This window comes from Serpula lacrymans (genome assembly GCF_000218685.1).
Source record: "Serpula lacrymans var. lacrymans S7.9 unplaced genomic scaffold SERLAscaffold_4, whole genome shotgun sequence".
Taxonomy (NCBI): domain Eukaryota; kingdom Fungi; phylum Basidiomycota; class Agaricomycetes; order Boletales; family Serpulaceae; genus Serpula; species Serpula lacrymans.
Window position 1 is genome coordinate 2,320,335 of NW_006763293.1, and position 20,037 is coordinate 2,340,371.

Sequence of the window (20,037 nt, forward strand, 5' to 3'; positions counted from 1 at the left end):
GTTTCTTGTGTACTGTGCTTACAGTGGTACAAATGGATAACCAACTTCGTTTTTTGCTACCAAGTCAATTCCCGTCGAGCCGCACTGTCTGCTCTGATGCGCTGCCTAGATCGTGTAAGGAATAGCTCTGTTGTTGGAAGATTTGAAAGCACGCTCTACTAGGCAGATCAAAGCAAGGAGAAGATTTGCCTCGTGTTCTGAACTTTCCCAGCGGAGATTCCCCGAGCGCAGATTGTATCCGCCACAACATGACCCCGGTCACTGCAGACGATATCTGCTAGGTTACCCATCGCAGGCCTTTACGCTATCGAAAAGCAGAAAACGTCAGCCAAGTTCCGTCCACAGGATGATGGTATACAGGTACACAGGAGCTGACGAAATGCCTCTGTATGAGTAATATTTGATGGCGGAGGCGTTGTGAGAGCGGCACCCAAAAGGCTGCCCTGGCTATATATGTGATTACGCAATATTGAATATTAAATAATATTTGGGTCTAGAGTATCGGGTTTATCGACTTTTTGTGGCCATTTCCCTGTGGTCGCCTCTGCCTGGTCCCATAACCAGCGTTGCCTTTCACTTCCATCACCACGTCCTCCTGGTTCTTCACAAATCCCTCATGTTCCCTTGACCCATTCTTCTCTTTTCTTATCACGTATTCGTCTATTTTATTCCCAGAGTGTGGTCCTTGAATCGTCTCTCCTAGTCCTATCTTTCTACTATCGCTATTCTGCATCCCCAGACCCCTCCGTTTCCCCCTCTCGACACCAACATGGCTGATTCCCCTCATATCCTCCGTCGACAGGCCCCAAACCCTCTCGTCTTCGCTACAGAGACTGTATTACCTCTCGTCTCCCAGACATCAAACAGCGGCTCCCAGAGCAACTATGGTTCGGGTTCAAACACCGTCTCTATGCCTTTCGTCAGGCGACATGTCACTCGTCGTCTCAAGACAGCAAAGGCAGACTGCGACAAGGAACTGCGAAGGGTCATCAACAATATCACCACATTTTTTGAGGAGCGTCTGAGAGAGAACGACCACGAACGGGAATTCGAACGCGAATATCGCGAGCGGGAAAGGGAGTCAGATCGTGATTCTCAGTACGGCGATGCCGAGCCTTTGCGAGAGGCTTTCATCTTTCAACCTCCAGATGTTAGACCTATATCTCAGGCCGATGAGTATTCTGACAGTGGCTACGAGGCAGAGCCAGAGGGCCGTCATAGTCGACAACGTGCGTTTCCACTGCAAGACCCTTCAAAATCTCCTCCTCTGACACATCGGGCCTCTTCCCCTGGCCTTCTTACAGCGTCCAATTCATCATCTTTTAGCCCATCTCTACGTCGACAGAATACTCTTCCATGGGAGAAGCCCCTACACGCCAACACTGCTTCCGGCGGTAGTGCTGTACCCAGCCCAGTCATATCAACAGCAACCTTATCCGATTCAACTAGTCCACGCAGGCAGTCCGGTGCTATCGCTCCCACGGCATGGCCAAGTCAGAGTCTATCTTCCCGCAGACTGTCCCGTACAATTCACATCCCTACGCGCCCTATGCGTTCAGGGCAAAGTTCTCGTTCCACGTCTCGCTCTCGATCCCCACTTCCGCCTGCAACCACCCACAGTAGCTTCTCTGACGCTGCTCCCCCTGTCCAAGCAGCAAATCGCCGTTCCTCCCGTATCCTCGTTGATGATCCTATCGATCCCATCATGACCACCCTCTACGAACTTATTGGCGTTGCGACAGACGTTGCTGAGATGTCCACCGCTCAGCTCACTGCTCAACCTAAAATTTGTGAGTCGCTCGTCCAGCGAGTCCAAGGTATCGGTAAAGCATGGGATGATCATCCTGACTGGCACGGTCGTAATTGGTACGTGCAGGTTCTTCTTGCAGTTGCAAGTTTGAGTCGTGTCGTTGAGTGGTGGGAGGCGGAGAAGCAGTTCTGGAACTTCGATGATAACGACGACGAGCTGGATGAGCCGCTTATGTTTGTCATGAAACCTGCAGATGAGTCGGGACCTGCTCCCACTCCGACTGCTCGACATCGATACGACGAAAATGCTCTCCGTATGACTACAGATGATGAGAACAGGCTACGCTTGATGAGACCTACCAGCCAAGGCAGACGTTCCAGGGATGAAGCTATGAAAGATCTGACTACGTCCACTTCACCCGAGCCACACTCAAGGGCAGCACATAAGATCATTGAACACAATGAATCTGCTCGCGTTCTGGCTACCGAGAGACTCCGATTGCAAGCCGAGACTGCACAGAATCAGAACATCGTGATGGAGCTGAGCTTGGACGGGGATCACTTCATTTGGATCAATTACGCATGGCGGGTTGTGGTTGGGTAAGTCAATGCTGTGCGTATTATATATGCGTAAGTCTGACGGTAGTATTTCATTCACCAGGTCGGAACCTGCAGAATTAGCTGGAACACGGATCTCACATCTTCTCTCAGCTTCGGATTGGGCTGTCTTTAGGGAAGCAACACAACGCTTGCAGCGGGATGACTCACACACGGTTGAAGTTCGCTTCAAATTGCAAATAGAACCTGACGGTGACCGGGATGTCTCGACAGCAGGCGTCCTCTATCAGCAGATGGAAGGTAAAGGTATGCTCATGGTTGACCGGGAGGACGGTCAGGCATCTCATACTATGTGGGTTGTTAAGCCTATCGCTCCTCCACGGTACGAGTATCCTTCCCCTTCGATTATACTTGAGCCAGGCGATATCGGAGATGAACCTGCTGTTGAGGAGGTGGTCACAAAGCCTCTTGCCGAACGCGCCATCACTGAGCCTACTACACCCTTCCCATTCAGTCAGCCCATCTGCACAGACCTCATTCTTTGCCGAATCTGCGAATGCCAGATCCCCCAGTGGTACTTTGAGAAACACAGCGAAACATGTGCGGAGGTGCATCGTCTGGAGGCTGAAATCGCAGAGTGTAACGAGTCTATTGGCGAGTTGAGAAACACTATTCGCGATTTGTCTGTTGCTGTTGAGCAAGCTACTCCTGCGATCGTTCCTGAATATCGTGGCATGCCTATTTTCACACCGTCTACCTCCCCGGGGATGTCAAGCCCATTACAACTTTTCAGGAGCAACAAGATGCAGCGGATGGGTGTAAAGAAGATGCAACGTCGGCTATTAGAGCAGCTCGAAGACGTACTACAAGTGGCCTCGGAGGTTTCAATGCCCTCGTTGAAAGAGGAGGAAGCAAAGGAGCCTATCGAACGACAGCGACTTCTGTCACCCAGCTCTGAGAGCAAGGTTTCACGGATACGTACCTGGTGCAAGCCTACTATTGAAGATCCTGCACTATCTCAGCTCGCGGAGGACGCTGAACGTGTGATGAGGCAGAAGATAGACAATGTAGTACGAATGCAGAACACCATTCGGTATTCGGAGAAGATCTGGCACGAATGGCAGGAGAAGGTAGAACAGGCCTTGGCGAACCTTGAAGACGAGGATGATAGCGATGAAAGTGACAGCGATGTTGGCGAGGAAATCGGAAATCAAATGTTAGGAGCCACGGATAAATACGATAGAGGAAAAGAAGATCAACTGCTCAGGGTCTCCGAGGCTGATGAATCTTCGAGTGCAGAGATGTTATCATCGGAGCCGACCCCCATGGCTTCTTCTTCTCCAGTCCCATGTTCCTCGTCGAATGATAGTCGTTTAGCAGCACCAATGTCCGTGCCAGCTTTTATCCCTCCTGCGTCCTGGCAATTAGTCAACAAGATGCCTACACGATCCTCCACTCCATCCTCAGTTTCTTCCCCTCTTGCTCTAGCTGCTCCTATCATGGCTTCCCCTTCACCAGATGAGCAACCCCCCCATATGGATCTTGACGCACCTCCTACCACGATTAAGACACGACGATCTGCTGGTAACCTGCTCGAGCCGAAATTTCTTGTCACTCCGCCTATGTCTCCTATGATTTCCCCTCGAGATGCTCCAACTACACGGCGAGGGCATCGGCGACATTCTACCGCTAATCCGATTCTCAGCCCTTGCAATACAAACCTACCCAACTCAGCAAATTCGAGTGCCCCACTATCTCCCCGGTTGCCTTCCGCTGCACCGTTATCAAGGTCGACACCCACGTCGATCAAAGACTTTGACATTATCAAGCCGATCAGCAAAGGTGCATTTGGCTCTGTGTTCCTTGCGAAGAAGAAAGTTACTGGCGACTACTATGCGATCAAGGTTTTGAAAAAGGCCGACATGATAGCGAAGAATCAGATCACCAATGTCAAAGCCGAACGCATGATTCTCATGAAACAGGCTGAATCGCCGTTTGTTGCGAAGCTCTACTTCACTTTTCAAAGCAAGGAGAATTTATACTTGGTTATGGAGTACCTTAATGGTGGTGACTGTGCTGCGCTCATAAAGACACTGGGCTCTTTACCCGAGGAATGGACGAAAAATTACATTGCTGAAGTAGTGCTCGGTCTCGAGTATCTACATCAACGTGGTGTTGTTCACCGGTATGTCGTTTACTGATTCCAGATTGATTTTCACTCACGTTTTGTCTATACAGTGACCTCAAACCTGATAACTTGCTTATTGATCAGCATGGTCACCTCAAGCTCACCGATTTCGGTTTGAGCAGGATCGGTCTTCTTGGTCGTCAAACTCGCGAGGGTCAAATGGGTCTACGACCGCGGACGAGATATGATTCCCGTTCACGGCCACCATCCATCGACTCAGCGTACCTCTCTTCTCCGCTGCTCTCAGCGGAGATACTAGGTGGGGCTTCGTATTTTAATCAGCGAACGCATTCGGTGCCTCGTGTAGGGACGTCGCCTTATCAACTTCTCACAGATGATGTTGGGGAGTCCAGTGGCTCGGAGTCGCTGTCCAACTTCCTCCCTCGGCGCAACACCAAGACGGGCGATAGCCCTCTGCCATCTTTTGCGACGGAGTTAACCACGGACTTGCGGTCTCACTCGGGTGGTGGCACTCCTCCTGGCGAGCAGAAGTTCGTTGGGACACCGGATTATCTTGCGCCGGAAACTATTCTGGGTCTTCGTGGAGATGATGCATCTGTAGACTGGGTCGGTTGAATGTTTTTCTTGTTCATTTGTCATGAAGTGCTAACGTTTACGATATAGTGGGCGCTGGGGGTCATAACTTACGAGTTCCTTTATGGCATTCCTCCATTTCACGCCGAGACCCCGGAGAAAGTGTTCGAAAATATCCTCTCTGGGCAGATTGAGTGGCACGAAGACTGGGTCGAATTCTCTGACGAAGCGCGCGATTTCATGCAGAGATTGATGACCATCGACGTAGGCACTCGTCTGGGAGCCAACGGGGCTGAGGAGGTTAGAGCTCATCCGTTCTTCGAGGGTATAGAGTGGGACAAGGTCACCACTACCGAGGCCGCATTTATTCCTCAAGTCACCGATCCCGAGTCGACTGACTACTTCGATCCTCGTGGAGCCATACCACAGCTATTCCATGACGATGATCAACTTGCGCTTTCCAGCCAGTCGGCCACGGACAGCCCCAACTTGACTGCTTTGCCATCCGCCCACCCCATTCCTGTTGCGAACAACCGTGATGCCGCCTCATCGCCTGCAGGCGATGATTTCGGCTCCTTCAGCTTTAAGAATTTACCCATTCTCAAGCAAGCCAATGACGATGTAATCCGTAAATTGAAAACGGACCAGCTTGTGCCCATGACTCACACTTTGTCGGACCCGACAAATATGCATTCACGGAAGCGAAGTGTTTCTCAGAGAATCAAGAAACCCCCCAGCGTCGTGACTACTTCATTGGATCAGAAGACAATGTCCACCAATCCTCCTTCTCCAGCCACTTCCACATCTTCTCTGGCGTCGTCTCCTTCTCGAGCCAGCCTTCCACCTTCTACTCCAGGTAGTACGGCCAGCCATGCTCGTAAACCTTCCGAGTTTGGTGCAGTTGAGCGGTTCAAGCTCAATCATTTAGATAACGGCGAACGTAGGAATTCTATGCCTAGTCGCCTACGGACAGCTTCAGTATCTAGTGCCGGAGATGGTTCTAGCTCTGAAAACTGGCCTCCATCTGCAAGTCAAGGCTCCGGCCAGTATGAAGTTACACCGCCTTCATCAGTCCATTCCATTGATCTGCGGAAGGGACCGGACCCTAGTGATCGTGCCGTTACATGCCTGCTCGCAGAAGATAACCCCATCACAGCGAAGATATTGGAGACTTTGTTGATTCGCCTTGGATGCCGCTGTGTTGTAGTCGCAGACGGGTCGGAGGCTATCAGTGTGGCTATGGGAGATATCAGTGAGTAGCTCTTTGAAAACAGTTCTCTGAATAATCACTGATAGTCTCATAGAATTTGATTGTATCCTGATGGACTTGCACATGCCAGTCTGTGAGTTATTTTCGTCATATTACTTGCTTCTTGTAGCTGATCTGGTCTGTACTACTAGTGGATGGTGAAAGCGCTGCTCGGTATATTAAGAGCACCAATAGTAAGAATACGAATTCGCCTATTATCGCCGTGAGCGCCTACAGTGGCGTGGATGCCAACGATCTCAGTAACATATTTGCCGCTTCCCTCACCAAACCTCTTCAGCGTGCAGATTTGTTGGCTGTGATGCGGAAGCTAGGATTCAAGACGTCTACTGTGCGAGGTGTTTCTCTTGCGGCCAAAATTACTTCTGCTCGTGCCTCGTGATCCAAAATCTTTTCGTTCATTGTGTCGTGTTTTAGTTGTCTGCTCTCGTTTCGTTATCATTTTTTCTTTCTTTGTGTTTGCAATGATCCACTATGCCCTCCATCGCCACTTCTCCTTACTTTCACCATATAGTTCAACACAAACATCCCCCATCAGCATAGTACGAGTTTCCAGCATCTATTCTTGTTTCGCATTGTACGCTAGACCTAAGTACTGTGCTATAACAGTTAGCACGAGCCTCGGCTTGTATATCATGCATGACAATGATCTATGATCTATCGTGGACAGAGGTGCTGGAAAAGCAGATGATCCAGGCCCCAAATGTAAGGTTTGATATGGTGGAGCGCCCAAGTGACAAAGCTGCTGACGGTTACTCTTGAGTGTTGATGGCGGGTTGCTGGTGGTGTTTTCCTGGGCGGTCCTCAGAGTTCGGCTACTTGATGTCTATTTGTCCGTTCACTATGGTGCCAAACGTGTTGCTGATGATAATAATCGAGGATGTACTATGTCTGTGCTAGGACATATATGGGATATTACGATCGATTGTAAGACTCTGGGCACATTCAGCCAGGAATACTTGATACTTGTGACGACAAAGAGCGCTTAGTTAACGTCAGGCCGGAGTATAGGGACGCCCGTCGATGACACGAAAGTGACCCTTGGTAGTCCCTTAGCACGACTCTTCCGCGTTTTCTCTCACAGCTGCGTTCTACAAAACCACGTCCTCCCACAGACTCTGAAAGCTGCATTACCAGCCAAATACGCCCAAGTGTGCTCGAAATACAACCCACGAAGCTCGAGGACCGATCACACCTATATACAGAACAACTGCCAGTGGCCTTTTGCATTTCTATTTTCCTATACACTTTGTTTTTCTAATATCACAGCCATAGCACATAATGCACTCGTATAATCACTCAGGTTCGTTGATCCCATTAACTCGGTTGTCCTCTCTGTTGCTATCTGATTTTTGGTTACACACAGCACACTGGACGCCTCAAACCAACAGGGCACAGAATCAGGAACAGAGACATCCCACATCCTCTATATATCGCCACACTACAGTTCAAGGCCCACCATACTCATCAATGCATGCTTCTGCTTCTCCTGCCGCCCATCCAAGCGCCCTTCATTCTGTTCCCGCCGTCCTCACCCCAGGACGGTATCGAAATCGTAGTCTCGATACTGGATCTGCGTTGCTCTTGCACTCATCGACTCCCTCCTATAATCTGACATCTACTCTGGTTCCTTCCCCTGCCCGCACCTCGTTCTATGGCGATTATTTTTATACGCAACAGTATCCGACTACCCCCCCTCCCCCATTACCAGTCAAGCCTAGGTCTCTCGCTCCCCCAGCACCACCTATTCCGCCAAAACCCCCGATCGCGCCAGCGCTTCCCCCCAAGATTCCATTGTACCCGCAGTCTATACCGGGTCCCGTTGCGGGACCCTCCAGTCGAGCAACGCAGAGTCCTTCTCCCCCGGTCGATGAAGGAGACATCGCGTTGGCCATGGCAGTGTCTGCCTCAGAGGCCCGAAGGCGTGAGGAGCTCATGATTGCTCAGGAGGAGGAAGAGCTGGCAAAGGCTTTAGAGGAATCTCGATTGTACACTTCTACGTATTCACATCGTTCTTCTTCCCCGAGGAGCAATGATGGTTCTCCCTCGCAATCACGCAGATCATCGGGACCATCACATGCACAGCGTCTGAGCCCGGTCGTCACCCCTCCACATCCTCCAGAAGGCGAAAGCTGGCTACATCTCGTGACACCAACAGGTTCCATAAACTTTGAAGATGAACAAGCTGCTACTGACGAACCTTCATCACAAGAGGGACCGTCTCGTTCTGACGGAGCCTCTCCTACCCCTGCGCAAGATCGCAGCGACACCCCAACACCAAATCTTCCTTTATACAATGAAGTGGTATCCAAGGTACTTAGCAACAGTAGACCTTCTACACTAGCTGGGAGATCTTCAGCGTCGATGACCGCCTCTCTCGAGTCCTCGCGGTCAAGCGAGTCTTCACGCCCACCTCTCCGGACTATGGCATCGTACAGCTCGTTTAGACCACGCATTCCTACACCGGAACCACCTGTCGTCCTACCACGCCCGCATTCATCTGCTACCGTGACCTCTGATGGTACTTCATCAGCTCGATCGAGCTTCGCTGAGTCATCTAGCAGATCACCTCAAAATACACCAGCGCTTCCTCCGACTTCAGCTAACAGCGCCGTTTCCTTGGACCCGCTCGATGAGGATGCCGAGGAGGATTACTTTACTAGTAATGCTCGCCCTACTCCCAGCCTCTCTGCTAATCATTACGTGGAACCAGACCTGTTACTGGGAATTTGTACGTTTTGCTTCCAGCTATTGTTTATCAAATGCAGTAACTCACTTGGTCACATTGACAGCCTTGGCATTTACGCCTCCTGCCATCTCCACCGTCTTAACACAGATGTCAGGGTCCATGCCCAACCTTATCACCCTTCCATATGGCAAATACCCAGCCCTACACTTGCAGGCACCAAGCTGGCGGCAGATGTTGAAATTGATGGCGAGGTTGAGTGGGACGAGGATTGAGCCAACGTTGGAGGCGATCACTGTGGCAAAGCACGAGCTTAAGCTACGGATAGTCGTCCAGTTCGTAAAGGTGATATCCAAGTCTATCTCCTTACGAGCGCTCATCTGACAAGTCTAACGAAACAAGGTTCACCACTCTTCGTCGGACTGGCGAACGGTTCTTTACCTAACGACCGATTATCCGTGCCCTCCAAATACCAACAATGCACACAAATATACGAACGGTGATGTCAGCGTATTGCCATATTCTTATACGCTATCGTCACTGCCCACGCTCCTACGTGATGGTGCTGAATCCCCCATGGCAAAATACTATGTTATTCCATCAACGAACTCCACGCCATATCCAACACTACCAATTAACTTTCCCAACTTGGCTATGTATCTACAGTCTGCTGTGCAGGATTCACGAAAGGCAGCGAACGACAGCTCGAGTGGATTGCGTAAACTCGCAAATTACATTGACACATGCTATCCGAATGATTCTGAGCCTGTCAATAGTCTTGATGATAAGGAGGTTACGCGGAGGGGAGTGGGCGGGATGTTCAAGAGAGTCATTCAAGTTGGTAGGAATAAGCCAGTGAAAGGGAGAGGGAACGAAGAAATATATGAACTCGTCACACCGTTCGTACCAGACGAGTGGGGCTAATGAATTTTAAGATGCGTAACGCTGCTTTCAGAAACTGGGCTCTGCTGGACTCGCTACTGCGTTGTGATCACTCGCCACCTCAATAGGTGCTTTACTTTCGATAGAATTGGCGGCTTGTCTCGAGCTCGGATGATTACTCTCATTTATCTACTAGTAATTACGCCAATTATATACAATGCAATGCCATATTTCTCTATCATAGTACAATTCCACTCTTCAGTATACATTATTATATTCTCTAGTCTGTTGATTCAAAATAAATGTTTTCATGGTGTTGTCCCTATCTGGCTTATTAGGAGTCCGAGTCCGAGTATTAGAATCCGGACCATCGTTCTTCTTCGACCCATTGTACTGCAACAACCTACACACACATTATCTGTACCAGCCACCTTTCCAAGCCACCACCAATATTTCTAGCTTGACGCTATCATGGCAGCCAGTGTTTCCAACTCAAACTCAAAGGACTCAATTCCCTCTAGCATGTCCACCGGTTCAATGCAAGCCTCAACGACACAGCAACCCATAACGCCCTCACTATCCATCGAAGAAGAAGGCATGTTAGTTCTCTCGTTGACCCCAAGGAACTTGCAGTTCGGAATGGTGTTTTTCGAGAAAAGAAAATAACTCGCGTCTCCCTTTTTTCCTCTTTTCTAGATGCCATTATCCATTCTCGAATAACGAACGATGAGCGACCGCTTCGTCGCGTCGTCAAGAAATTTCACAACTATACGGCGGTCGCACATGCACCTATCATACCTACGAATGCGAGTCCGAGTGGCACTACGGAGGACGCTCGAGAGGCTTTTCTAGTCGAATTGGCATCGTTCCAGTTGTCGTTGAAAAAGAGCATGATGGTGTGCGAGGCTGAGGCGCGCCAGGTGGAGGAGTATCAGAGAGAAAGACAGAGGATAGGTCAGTTATATGCCTTTCTTACATGCTTCTACGCGCATATAATGATACACACTGTTTGCAGAGGACGAACACGGGTCACTACGCGGCCAGATAGAACAACTGAAAACCTCTTTAGAGCATGCACATATGGAACGCCGGCGGAAGATGGAATACGACCTGATTGCAGAGAAGATCAACACACTGCCAAGCAGAGAGGAGCTAGAGCAGTATGTGATGTCTCATGGGACTACGAAGCTATGCTTATACTGAAAACGAATCAATCATAGGTCTATACAAGCTTTGGAGAACGACATGGCAGCTATTCGCACAGAACATGAGACCCAGGATCGTACCATTCGGGGTCAAAAAGTAGCACTAGATGGCATTGTCCTGGATCTGGGTTCGTTGCGCTTAATGGGGAAGGATAAAGAGGCTGCAGCCTCTCGACTGGCATCACCAGCTGCTACTCCCGCCCCAGAGAACACCGATATGGATGATACTGAATCAGGCGTGCAAGGAAGCTTAGGGAACGAACTCGAGAGTGGCAATGACGGTGGAGAAGTAGGCGAGGTAGACGAAAAGGAAGACGGGGAGGATAAAGACTCTGTTGACGTTCCCCTGTCTGCTGTATTAAACGCAAAGGCAATGTTTGGGCGGTCACACAGTTCATCCACTACATCGGACTCACAACGTCGGCTTCGGTCATCCGCAGGTCAAAATAGAAAAGACGATGAAGACGATATCGAAATGGGGGAGGTAGCAGAAGATCACAAATCCGGTAAAGGGAAAAAGAAATTCAGAGAAGAACTGGAGGAGGGTGAAGCAAGCGATTCTAGTAGTGCATTATCCGATCCTCCAGAGGACTAGATGCTACTTGCGATATTTAAAAATGTGTTTTTGCAGTTCTAGCTGTTATGTATTATTAGGGGATACATCGGGAACAGATTCAACATCAAAGCTCATAAAATCACGAGCACACACGATTTCTCCTTGATATTCTTTCCCAGCTAGTCCCGCGATGGCTGTCATAATGGTCTTTGCCTCTGCATTAACGTCGTCGTTTCCCGCATACCTTGAAGAAAAATGATTGAGCACCAATTTTTTGGCTCCTATGCGTGCAGCAAATGCTCCAGCCTTCTGTGGTGTCGAATGGCCCCTGGATTTCGCTCGCGCTTCGACTATCTCAAAGGTATCTTCTGCCTTAGTGTTGACATCAAGCTCAGGTAAATGAGAATTTGTTGCCTCATGCACCAACAGGTCTGGCCTGTACGCCAAGCCTGCGATGGGCGATGGATCATAAGTGTCGCCTAAGATGACAAGCTTTCGGCCAGGTTTGCGAGGTGGGCCTCGAAGGACCGTGCCATCAGCAAGCTCCACGCTTTCTCCCTGCTGCAAACGACTCATTACCGACATGGGCGTCTTCGTTCGTTTGATTGCAGGGATGTACTTCTTGGGATCCATTTTTCCAGGGACAGGGGATTCAGTAACGACGTAGCCAACACAAGGTACAGAGTGCAAGATAGGAGCTGCAGAGACTGAAACGGCATCATCCTCGTATACGCTCGGCCATACGCCATCACTTTGTGAGATATTGCGGCCATGAGGAGATTCTGAGGCATGTAGGGGTAGTGAAGTGAAATCTCCGTCAGGGGGATCAGAAGGGAAACGCAACTCGTGGACTACATATGGAGATCCAAGCAAGGTGTGACTGTACGTGAGTCCGTTACGAACATAGGCACGAGTTCCCAAAGGGCCATAAATTTCGAAAGGCTGTAGATGATATGATGGCTAGAGTTGAACGTTGAAATGGGAGGTGGTTACTACTGTAGACTCACATTGCTAAAATCGGAGAGTTGTGCTCTGGGATCATCTACACCTTCTGCTACACCACCTGCACCGTTGAGACGGCTTGCCAGTAGAGGTAGAAGGCCAAAGATATGGTCACCTTCACACTGACAACGTTAGACGTGATGCGATGTGAAAGAAACTATGTCTATAAACTTACCATGTGTATGAGTGATAAAGATCTTTTCGATTTTCCCCATCCTCACTGTGCTCTTCTGTATCTGATGTTGAGTTGCTTCGCCGCAATCAAATAACCAGACATCGCCGCCTAATCGTAGCGCCAGAGACGAATGGTTTCGCGTTGATGACGGCTGGGCAGAGGCAGTACCAAGGAACGTGATGTTCAGGGAAGAAAAAACTCGACGACCTGCGGACATAAAAAGTAGTGATGGAAAACAACTGAGATATACTGTCAGTCATAAGTACTGAAATATTCCAAAAAAAGACATGTCCGCGAGAAACTGGGCAGGAAAATAAATCGAAGGCTTGAAAGCCAAAAAGATGTCCCTGGCAGGAATTGAACCTGCGGCGCCACGGTCCTGTGATTTCCACAACGTGGCGATTTAACCACTAATCGACAGGGACTTGTTGAAAGGATACAGAATCATGTCCTTATATACCGTACATTCAATCACCATACTGATACTGAGGTGCCCTCAAGCTTACGGCACTCAGATAAATGAAACTAGTATAACAAAACTATATGGAGCCCTGGTTTTTTAAATACGAATGTTTGTGCGATAACTTTCCGCCATTCAACTGAGTTATCGCATTTGTTTTGACAAACGCACTTCAAGTCGACTACGAGCCCCCTTGCACACATTATACAAACACTGCAGGCCGATTTCGATTACTCCTATCACCTGGACCTATTTGGACCCATTACCACCATCCTAATCCGAATTTTTGTAATAGTTTCAATGGTCTCCACGCGTTCAGCTGGGAAAATTTCATACAAACGCAAAAGAGTGGACGATGGTTCCAGCAGTGAAGTGGACTCGGTAAATGGGGAACCACAAAACTCGGACTCGGAGGATGAAACGAGTCAAACGGATTTACAGGTGAAGTTGAATTCTACCATAGCCAGCTAAACTATAAAACTCACACTCGGTTATCACCTTTTGGGGTGTTAGGGCCACCTGTCCGCAGTGCAGACCTGTGTAACGCAGCTTGTGACCCAAGTAAAATCTCTTCAGGAGCGGAACAGGAAACTTAAAGGTGATTTAGAACGACTACATCACAGAGAAGAGTCCATTCAATCAAAACAGGGTAAGAGAGGTGGCAAGAGCAACACTGATTTGAAGAACCAGGTGGATAGCTTGCGAGTTATTATACAGGGTCTGAAGAGGGTTCGCTGTTTTTCATTTAGTGCTCACTTAGAAATGCAAATCCCTATCTTATCTTATCAGGACCGAGATAGAAACCGACGAAAAATACGAAGGGTAACTGGAATTCACGATCATCACAGTCCCTACGACTGAACACTGTCACCAGTTACAACAGAAAGAAGTCAAAAAGGAGGCAAATGAACTGACAGGCGGTGAGATGGCGGATAGCGACGATGACGTAGTTTATCAGATGAGGAAGGTAAGTGGCTTTCATGAAATTCAAGATACCCTTGTGTTCTTATGTGTTTAGCTGTCGCGACGTTTTCAAGATTTGATGTTGGCAGCAGTTCTGGAAGAACATGAAGAGTGTCGCATCTGCCTCGAAGAGATGAAGCTCGAAAAATGTTCAAGGTGATAAAAGCCAGCGGCTTTCACGTGTGTTCCCAGCTAATCAATGCTATCCTTAAGTCTCCCATGCCAACACCTCATCTGCAACGATTGTTTACCTAGTTTGATGAAGGTTTCTGCATCTGATCGTGATGCCGAAGATGTTCAATGTCCGATTTGTCGAGCGCGATGGCCGACTGTGAACTGGTCCATCTCACCCCGAACGATCGATGGGATGAGTTATTAGACGTGGCTAAAAGAGCGGGTGAACTAGACCATCTCGGTGGGGTGTCTTCAAGTGAAGAAGAGAACGAAGAAGACTTTGTAGATGATCACAGGTAAGGACGGCTTAAAACCAACTTACTACTTGCTCAACACCAGATATAAGCTCGACATCCTCAGGCCCCACGAATGAACCAGTAGAAGAAATTCAAAGCCTTGTTTCTGACGATATACCACTTGGGACACCTCCAGCAGAGACTTCGACAGCAGCAGCCACCCCTTATCGCACTGCTTCGTCGCCACAGAAGAAAGAACGCTTACTCCGATTAGCAGAAGAGCGTGCTCGAAAGCAACGTAGTTTTTGAAGCAATTCCAGCGACTGCAGAATATCTTTGAAATGTTTTTTTCATAGATGCCAGTATGGTGGATGATGGATCATATGCAATATACGAGAACAAGATATATGCTACAGAGATAACAACAAGATCGGCAAGCAAATCAACCCCAGATGATTATGGGATAAGACCGTGAGCCTTTAGCAAAGCTCCCCATCTGTGAGGGAAAAGGATCAGGGAAGCTGTACGTGTACCAATAGCGGTGGTATTACTTACTCTTCTTTTTCTGATTCGATCTCGGCCAAGCGTCGTTTAAGTTGTCTAAATAGCAACTGTAAACATCATCAACAAAGCCATACTAGAGGAAGACTTACGAATTTTCTCTACTAAGAGCATTTCTTGTCTCCTTCGTCTGTCGTAAATCTGTGGTCATGTTTGTCCATGCCTCATCTTCAGGAAGATTGACATCATTGTACATGGCATCCAATTCTTCGTTGAAAGCCTAATTGGGTGTTCAACTGGACGATATTAATGTCAAATATTGTTCGATATACCTCGTACATAATCTCCTTTTCTGCAGTAGCATCCGCAAGGAGACTCTTTACCAATTCACACTGACGTTTGGTGTTCAAAAGTTCTACCCTCGTCTTGTCCAGGTCGGAGATTCTCTGAGTTTCTTCAGCACATATTTCTGTATTTTCGAAATATATTCCTACGTACCTCTTTGAAGTCTGTTACTAGCTGCAAAAGATCATTGTGGAGTGACTCGTTATTTTGTACGGCACGGGCCAGACTCTTGTCTGCATCGGATGCTGATTCATTGACGTATGCAAAGTTGTCTCCAAACGAAGGATCTGGGGTGCGTGGCATTATACTATCTTGAACGATACTACGTGGACGACTTCGAGGGGTGCCCTCTGGCTGTCTCTTTCCAATCAATTGCCGCATCTCTTCCATACGCTGTTGAGCTTCCTTGGTCTTTCTAGGGTATAAGCATATCTGTATTCAGTCCCATAAAAATGGGGCCTCACCATTGGCACATTATTTCGTCCAGGAGTGCGCACTATACCCTTTTCAGGTGAAGGAGATCTCCAATACTCGGCACTGCCACCAGATTGACTACTCGACCTTAATTCATCCAGCTCCAGCTTAATGCGTTTCACAGCACGATGTGATGAGTCAACCTATACAAACATTAAGTAAAATTTTCTTGAGGCCGAAACGATAGTTATCTTACGTCCTCCTTTGTCACCTGGAAAAGTTGCAGTACTTGATCGGCGTGTTCGCTAGTCACGGGATGAATGTTGTTAGAACCACTAGCTACTCGAGACGTCCGGAATTGAGGCGAAATGCGCCGTGGTGACACAACCCTTGCAGTTGCCTTGGATAGCGGTGACGTTCTCATGTATGCTTTCCGTGTGGGAGTGAATGAAGGATGTGCGGAACGAGTGGATGTTTTCTTCTTTATAGACAATGGCTCTACGCTATTTGGCAGTGTGGATACGGCATTCGCTGCGGGTGTACTCCCTATATCCGTGTTGTTCACAGACAAAAATGGCTGACGTTTGCTGCGAGGAAGAGGAGACGGCGTATCTCCAGTGATACCAGGTAATCCTAACGCACTTTCTAAGGCCAGGTCGACGTCCATGGAAGGTAAGTCTTTCGCATCAGACGACATCACTGGGCTTTTAGGTGGTAAAGGAGATGGGCTCCGAGGACCGAAACGACGGTTGTCAGAGGAAAGCTGTGAATCGGAGCGAGATGGTTGAATGTAATCCATGCCTCTTGTTGGTGTAACTGAATCTGGTCGAGGTGTAGTGGAACGCTGACTCATCGTTTCCCTAGTATAAGAGGCCCGCGAGGCCGGCCGTAATACCTGAGCCTGAGGCGGCCCCTCTGAAAAACTAGCTGAATTACATCGGGAAGAGCAATATAACGGTCGACAGTACCTTCATATATGGTCTCCTCGACCGGTTGTTCGAGAGACATAGGGACTAAATCTTTTCCATGTTGATTTTGACTATTTTTCCTAGCCAATTCAAGGCGCATAGACAGATCTCGGTCGGATGGATCCAAGTGTTCATTCTTTTGCAGCATAGAGTTATTCTCTTCCGTATTATTATATAGCGTAGTTCTTTCTCGTGACGGGGAACGAGAGGAAGGATTCGACTCGTGACCAGAGGAACGTCGTTCTGGATCACTTGATGGAGACCTACCTCTCTTTACAAGTTTCCGCCGTGTGGAAGAGCGGCTACCTACGTACGATTCATCATCCATAGATAGCATAGAAGTGGCTGCAGTGGCCGTGCTATTAGAACGATGGGAGAATTTCGCCAGACTGCCATCCGCGGTCGTCGTAGTTTGTGTGTACGTCGAAGATCTACTGGTAGTGGATTTCGTCCGCCGGTGGTGATTGACTGATCCTCCGAAGAAGTCACCCTTAGACGATCCCGGGATTGCATTGAATAGATTGCGAGAAAGAGCGTCCAGGCTAAAAATATGGGCCCTAGATCTCGTACTTGCCGTGGGTGTCGATGGACGAGAGTCGTTTCCGGTTCGAAATTTGAATAAGCCGAATTGATGGACTACATGAAACAACGACGTCAGGAACAAGCTGGAAGCAACGTTTGAACGAGATACTAACTTGTCTGTATGATGCGCCCCGGCACTCGCGCAGTCTGGACAATATCTTCCTCTGGTTCGTCGTTGGGATAACCGGACGTCACCGTGTAGCGGGATATTTCTCCAGCCATCGGCTGAACACGAATTACAACGAAGGGCGGTCCGTTCATCCCAAATGGCATGGGATCTGCAGTACCTTGTGGATCGATATGTACTACAATCTTTGTCTGCGTCGTGGAATGAGTACCTTTATAAAAATAGAGGAATGCACTTTTCAATGCCAACCTTCTTGGTTTCTTGGAGAAAAGCTGTCCGTTGGTATACATTGAAGTAAGTACGCGCATACGTAGTCCTCCCGCCTCGCGATTCTACTTCTCTATCGTCGGCGCATAACACGACAGATTGTCCTGTTTTAGTCCTGTACTTTGCTTGAGCAATCCATAAATTCTCCAGAAAACGGGATTTTTCTGTAGTTGTTCTAGTGGGGTCCATGTTAACGGGTGACGGAGGGAATACTACAGACAGAGCTCGGAAGGAACGAGCAGACCAGCGGTCACTCTGATCTTGTGGTGGATTCTCCAAATATATATGAAAATCTTCCATATTGGATTAGCCGCGTTGCCATTATAAAGATACGAAGCATACCTGAGTCTCCGACATCAGCAACTACAATTTCTGAGAGGTCGACTACTCCTTTACAACTCATTCCGCTTTTCTTCTTACCGAGGGGTAACCCGCCCGCTTTAGTCAACTTATCAAGTTCATCCAGTCCAGCCAACGCTCTGCCACTTTTCTCACCACCTCCAGGGCGCTTGACAATCATTAACTTGTCGTCAAATAAGAACAATGTGCAGTGCAATGAACTAAGCGAAGAGCTAGACGCAGATACAGAGGGACCCGGTGTGTCCACGAATACGTCTTCGGCATCGATACAATCAATGAATCGACGGGAATTCGATACCAAGGCGGGGGGAAAGCCTTCGACGGTTGCACTGAGGCAATACATGATTGCTGCTCGCTTGGTCTGTTCGTCTGTCTCGGCAAGAGCGATCACACTAGCAATTTCTTCCGCCTCAGTAAGCTTTGCGCGTTGAGGGTCTTCTGGCGCCATGTGTTTGATCATCATGCGGAAAAGAAGCGTATATCGTGGTATGCGTTGAACGGGATCCATCAATAGCTCGCGCAACCCAACACGGTTCCTAGTATCCGCTGTGGAGTATTTAATTCGCTGTGTAGTGCGTAGATAGTGCCTGAGTCACAGTGAGACTACGGATAGATACCTAAGGACTTACATCGATAAAGGCTGCGAATCCAGATGACTTCTTCATCACTTCTCGTTCAAATATAGACTGAGCCTCTTCTCGTTTAATGTAGTACTGCTTGTAGTGCTCGAATCCGCGTAGATCCTTGAAATGTCGAAGAGCTACGTCTCCCACACCGCCTACGGTCTTGGCTCCATTAGGCGCGAGCATCTTTTCTAGATCAGTCAAGAAAGTTTCGTTTACTGGAAGGAGATTGTCAATATTTCCGAATAGTGTCTTCGCTTCATAAGGTGGTAAAATGGCAGTGCTTTTGCTCCGTGAAAACGATCGAAGAGGATCTGCGTATTCGCTCTTGAGAATTCGAAGACGCCTGACATACGATCTTTCCGTGCTAACGAGTTCATTGATAACATCGGCCAGTGCTGATGTGTTGGTCATAGCGCGTTTACGTTGATGGACCCCATCCTGCACAAATAAAGATATCAGCCAAGGCCCAGATATTTCCAGTTACTACCCATGACCACACGCTGTCTTTGGTAGTCTGCTAAGCAAGTCGACAACTACACTTAGTGTTTGATAGAGTGCAGTAGCCACAGGGACTGGAAGGATAATTCGGTATCATTTGCACTGGGAGGACATATCCTTCAATGCCACATTCGCGACGTACAAGAAAGCGTGTGTAAACCACTCAGCATAGCAGAAAAACCAGACTCACAGGGTTAGAAAAGTCAGAGAAGGAAGCGTCAGATGCTGACGGTAAAATATCGTTATCATTCGGAGAACCCAGCGGATCACCCAAAGATAACACCAGTTCCTGGATGTCTGTGCCGCACACCCGTAAAGTTGTTTGTTTCGAGGGTAATTTCTGGAGAATACGTACCTTCGGGCAGTCTCCTACCATTTTCACATCCTTCCACAACAACCCCACAGAAAAAAACGCGTTTTGTGACAACCGTAGCAGAAGATATCTTTCGAGGAGTGTTGTCATCGCCACTGGAGAGAGGGATCACTTTACGAGGAGAAGTGCTAAGAGCCATAATGGAGCATGAAGACCAATGTAATTGTGAAAACCCGCCAAAGAATCCTAGAAAGAAAGAAAAAGGTTGAAGTCGTAAAGGAACTTGAATGGATTCAATGTAGGTTAGTTGGGCGCTTACTTCAGGTCAAAGGCCGAAAATCAACAATCGGTCACCACAACGCGAAGCCACGTGACTGAGTTCACCGACTCACGGGACGGCA

At 48.4% G+C, this 20,037-nt stretch overlaps 6 protein-coding genes across 6 annotated transcripts; 5 read left to right on the forward strand and 1 right to left on the reverse strand.

The window, feature by feature from the left end:
* Positions 1–769: 769 nt before the first annotated feature.
* Positions 770–6,678, forward strand: RIM15 (RIM15, signal transduction response regulator; the record flags this gene model as incomplete). The annotated part of the gene is made up of 7 exons (XM_007315886.1): positions 770–1,229; positions 1,305–2,349; positions 2,411–4,492; positions 4,546–5,062; positions 5,120–6,281; positions 6,334–6,372; positions 6,431–6,678. 7 exons carry the CDS (start codon positions 770–772, stop codon positions 6,676–6,678), a joined length of 5,553 nt encoding a protein of 1,850 aa, XP_007315948.1.
* A 1,461-nt stretch (positions 6,679–8,139) lies between these two features.
* Positions 8,140–8,512, forward strand: SERLADRAFT_383505 (uncharacterized protein; the record flags this gene model as incomplete). The annotated part of the gene is made up of 1 exon (XM_007315887.1): positions 8,140–8,512. A coding segment is annotated over one exon (274 nt), but the record flags the coding sequence as incomplete, so codon positions are not given.
* A 24-nt stretch (positions 8,513–8,536) lies between these two features.
* On the forward strand, positions 8,537–10,194 carry SERLADRAFT_383507 (uncharacterized protein; the record flags this gene model as incomplete). Its single annotated transcript, XM_007315888.1, has 3 exons — positions 8,537–9,027; positions 9,089–9,327; positions 9,385–10,194. The coding sequence occupies 3 exons, from the start codon at positions 8,661–8,663 to the stop codon at positions 9,904–9,906; spliced, it is 1,128 nt and encodes a 375-aa protein (XP_007315950.1).
* Positions 10,195–10,335: 141 nt separating this feature from the next.
* On the forward strand, positions 10,336–11,664 carry SERLADRAFT_406806 (uncharacterized protein; the record flags this gene model as incomplete). The annotated part of the gene is made up of 4 exons (XM_007315889.1): positions 10,336–10,396; positions 10,561–10,818; positions 10,880–11,024; positions 11,085–11,664. The coding sequence occupies 4 exons, from the start codon at positions 10,336–10,338 to the stop codon at positions 11,662–11,664; spliced, it is 1,044 nt and encodes a 347-aa protein (XP_007315951.1).
* SERLADRAFT_360421 (uncharacterized protein) lies at positions 11,344–13,089 on the reverse strand (the record flags this gene model as incomplete). The annotated part of the gene is made up of 3 exons (XM_007315890.1): positions 11,344–12,567; positions 12,633–12,742; positions 12,803–13,089. The coding sequence occupies 3 exons, from the start codon at positions 13,017–13,019 to the stop codon at positions 11,710–11,712; spliced, it is 1,185 nt and encodes a 394-aa protein (XP_007315952.1).
* Positions 13,090–13,562: 473 nt separating this feature from the next.
* Positions 13,563–14,772, forward strand: SERLADRAFT_406808 (uncharacterized protein; the record flags this gene model as incomplete). Its single annotated transcript, XM_007315891.1, has 6 exons — positions 13,563–13,703; positions 13,776–13,991; positions 14,137–14,229; positions 14,281–14,381; positions 14,519–14,695; positions 14,739–14,772. The coding sequence occupies 6 exons, from the start codon at positions 13,563–13,565 to the stop codon at positions 14,770–14,772; spliced, it is 762 nt and encodes a 253-aa protein (XP_007315953.1).
* Between the last annotated feature and the right edge of the window lie 5,265 nt (positions 14,773–20,037).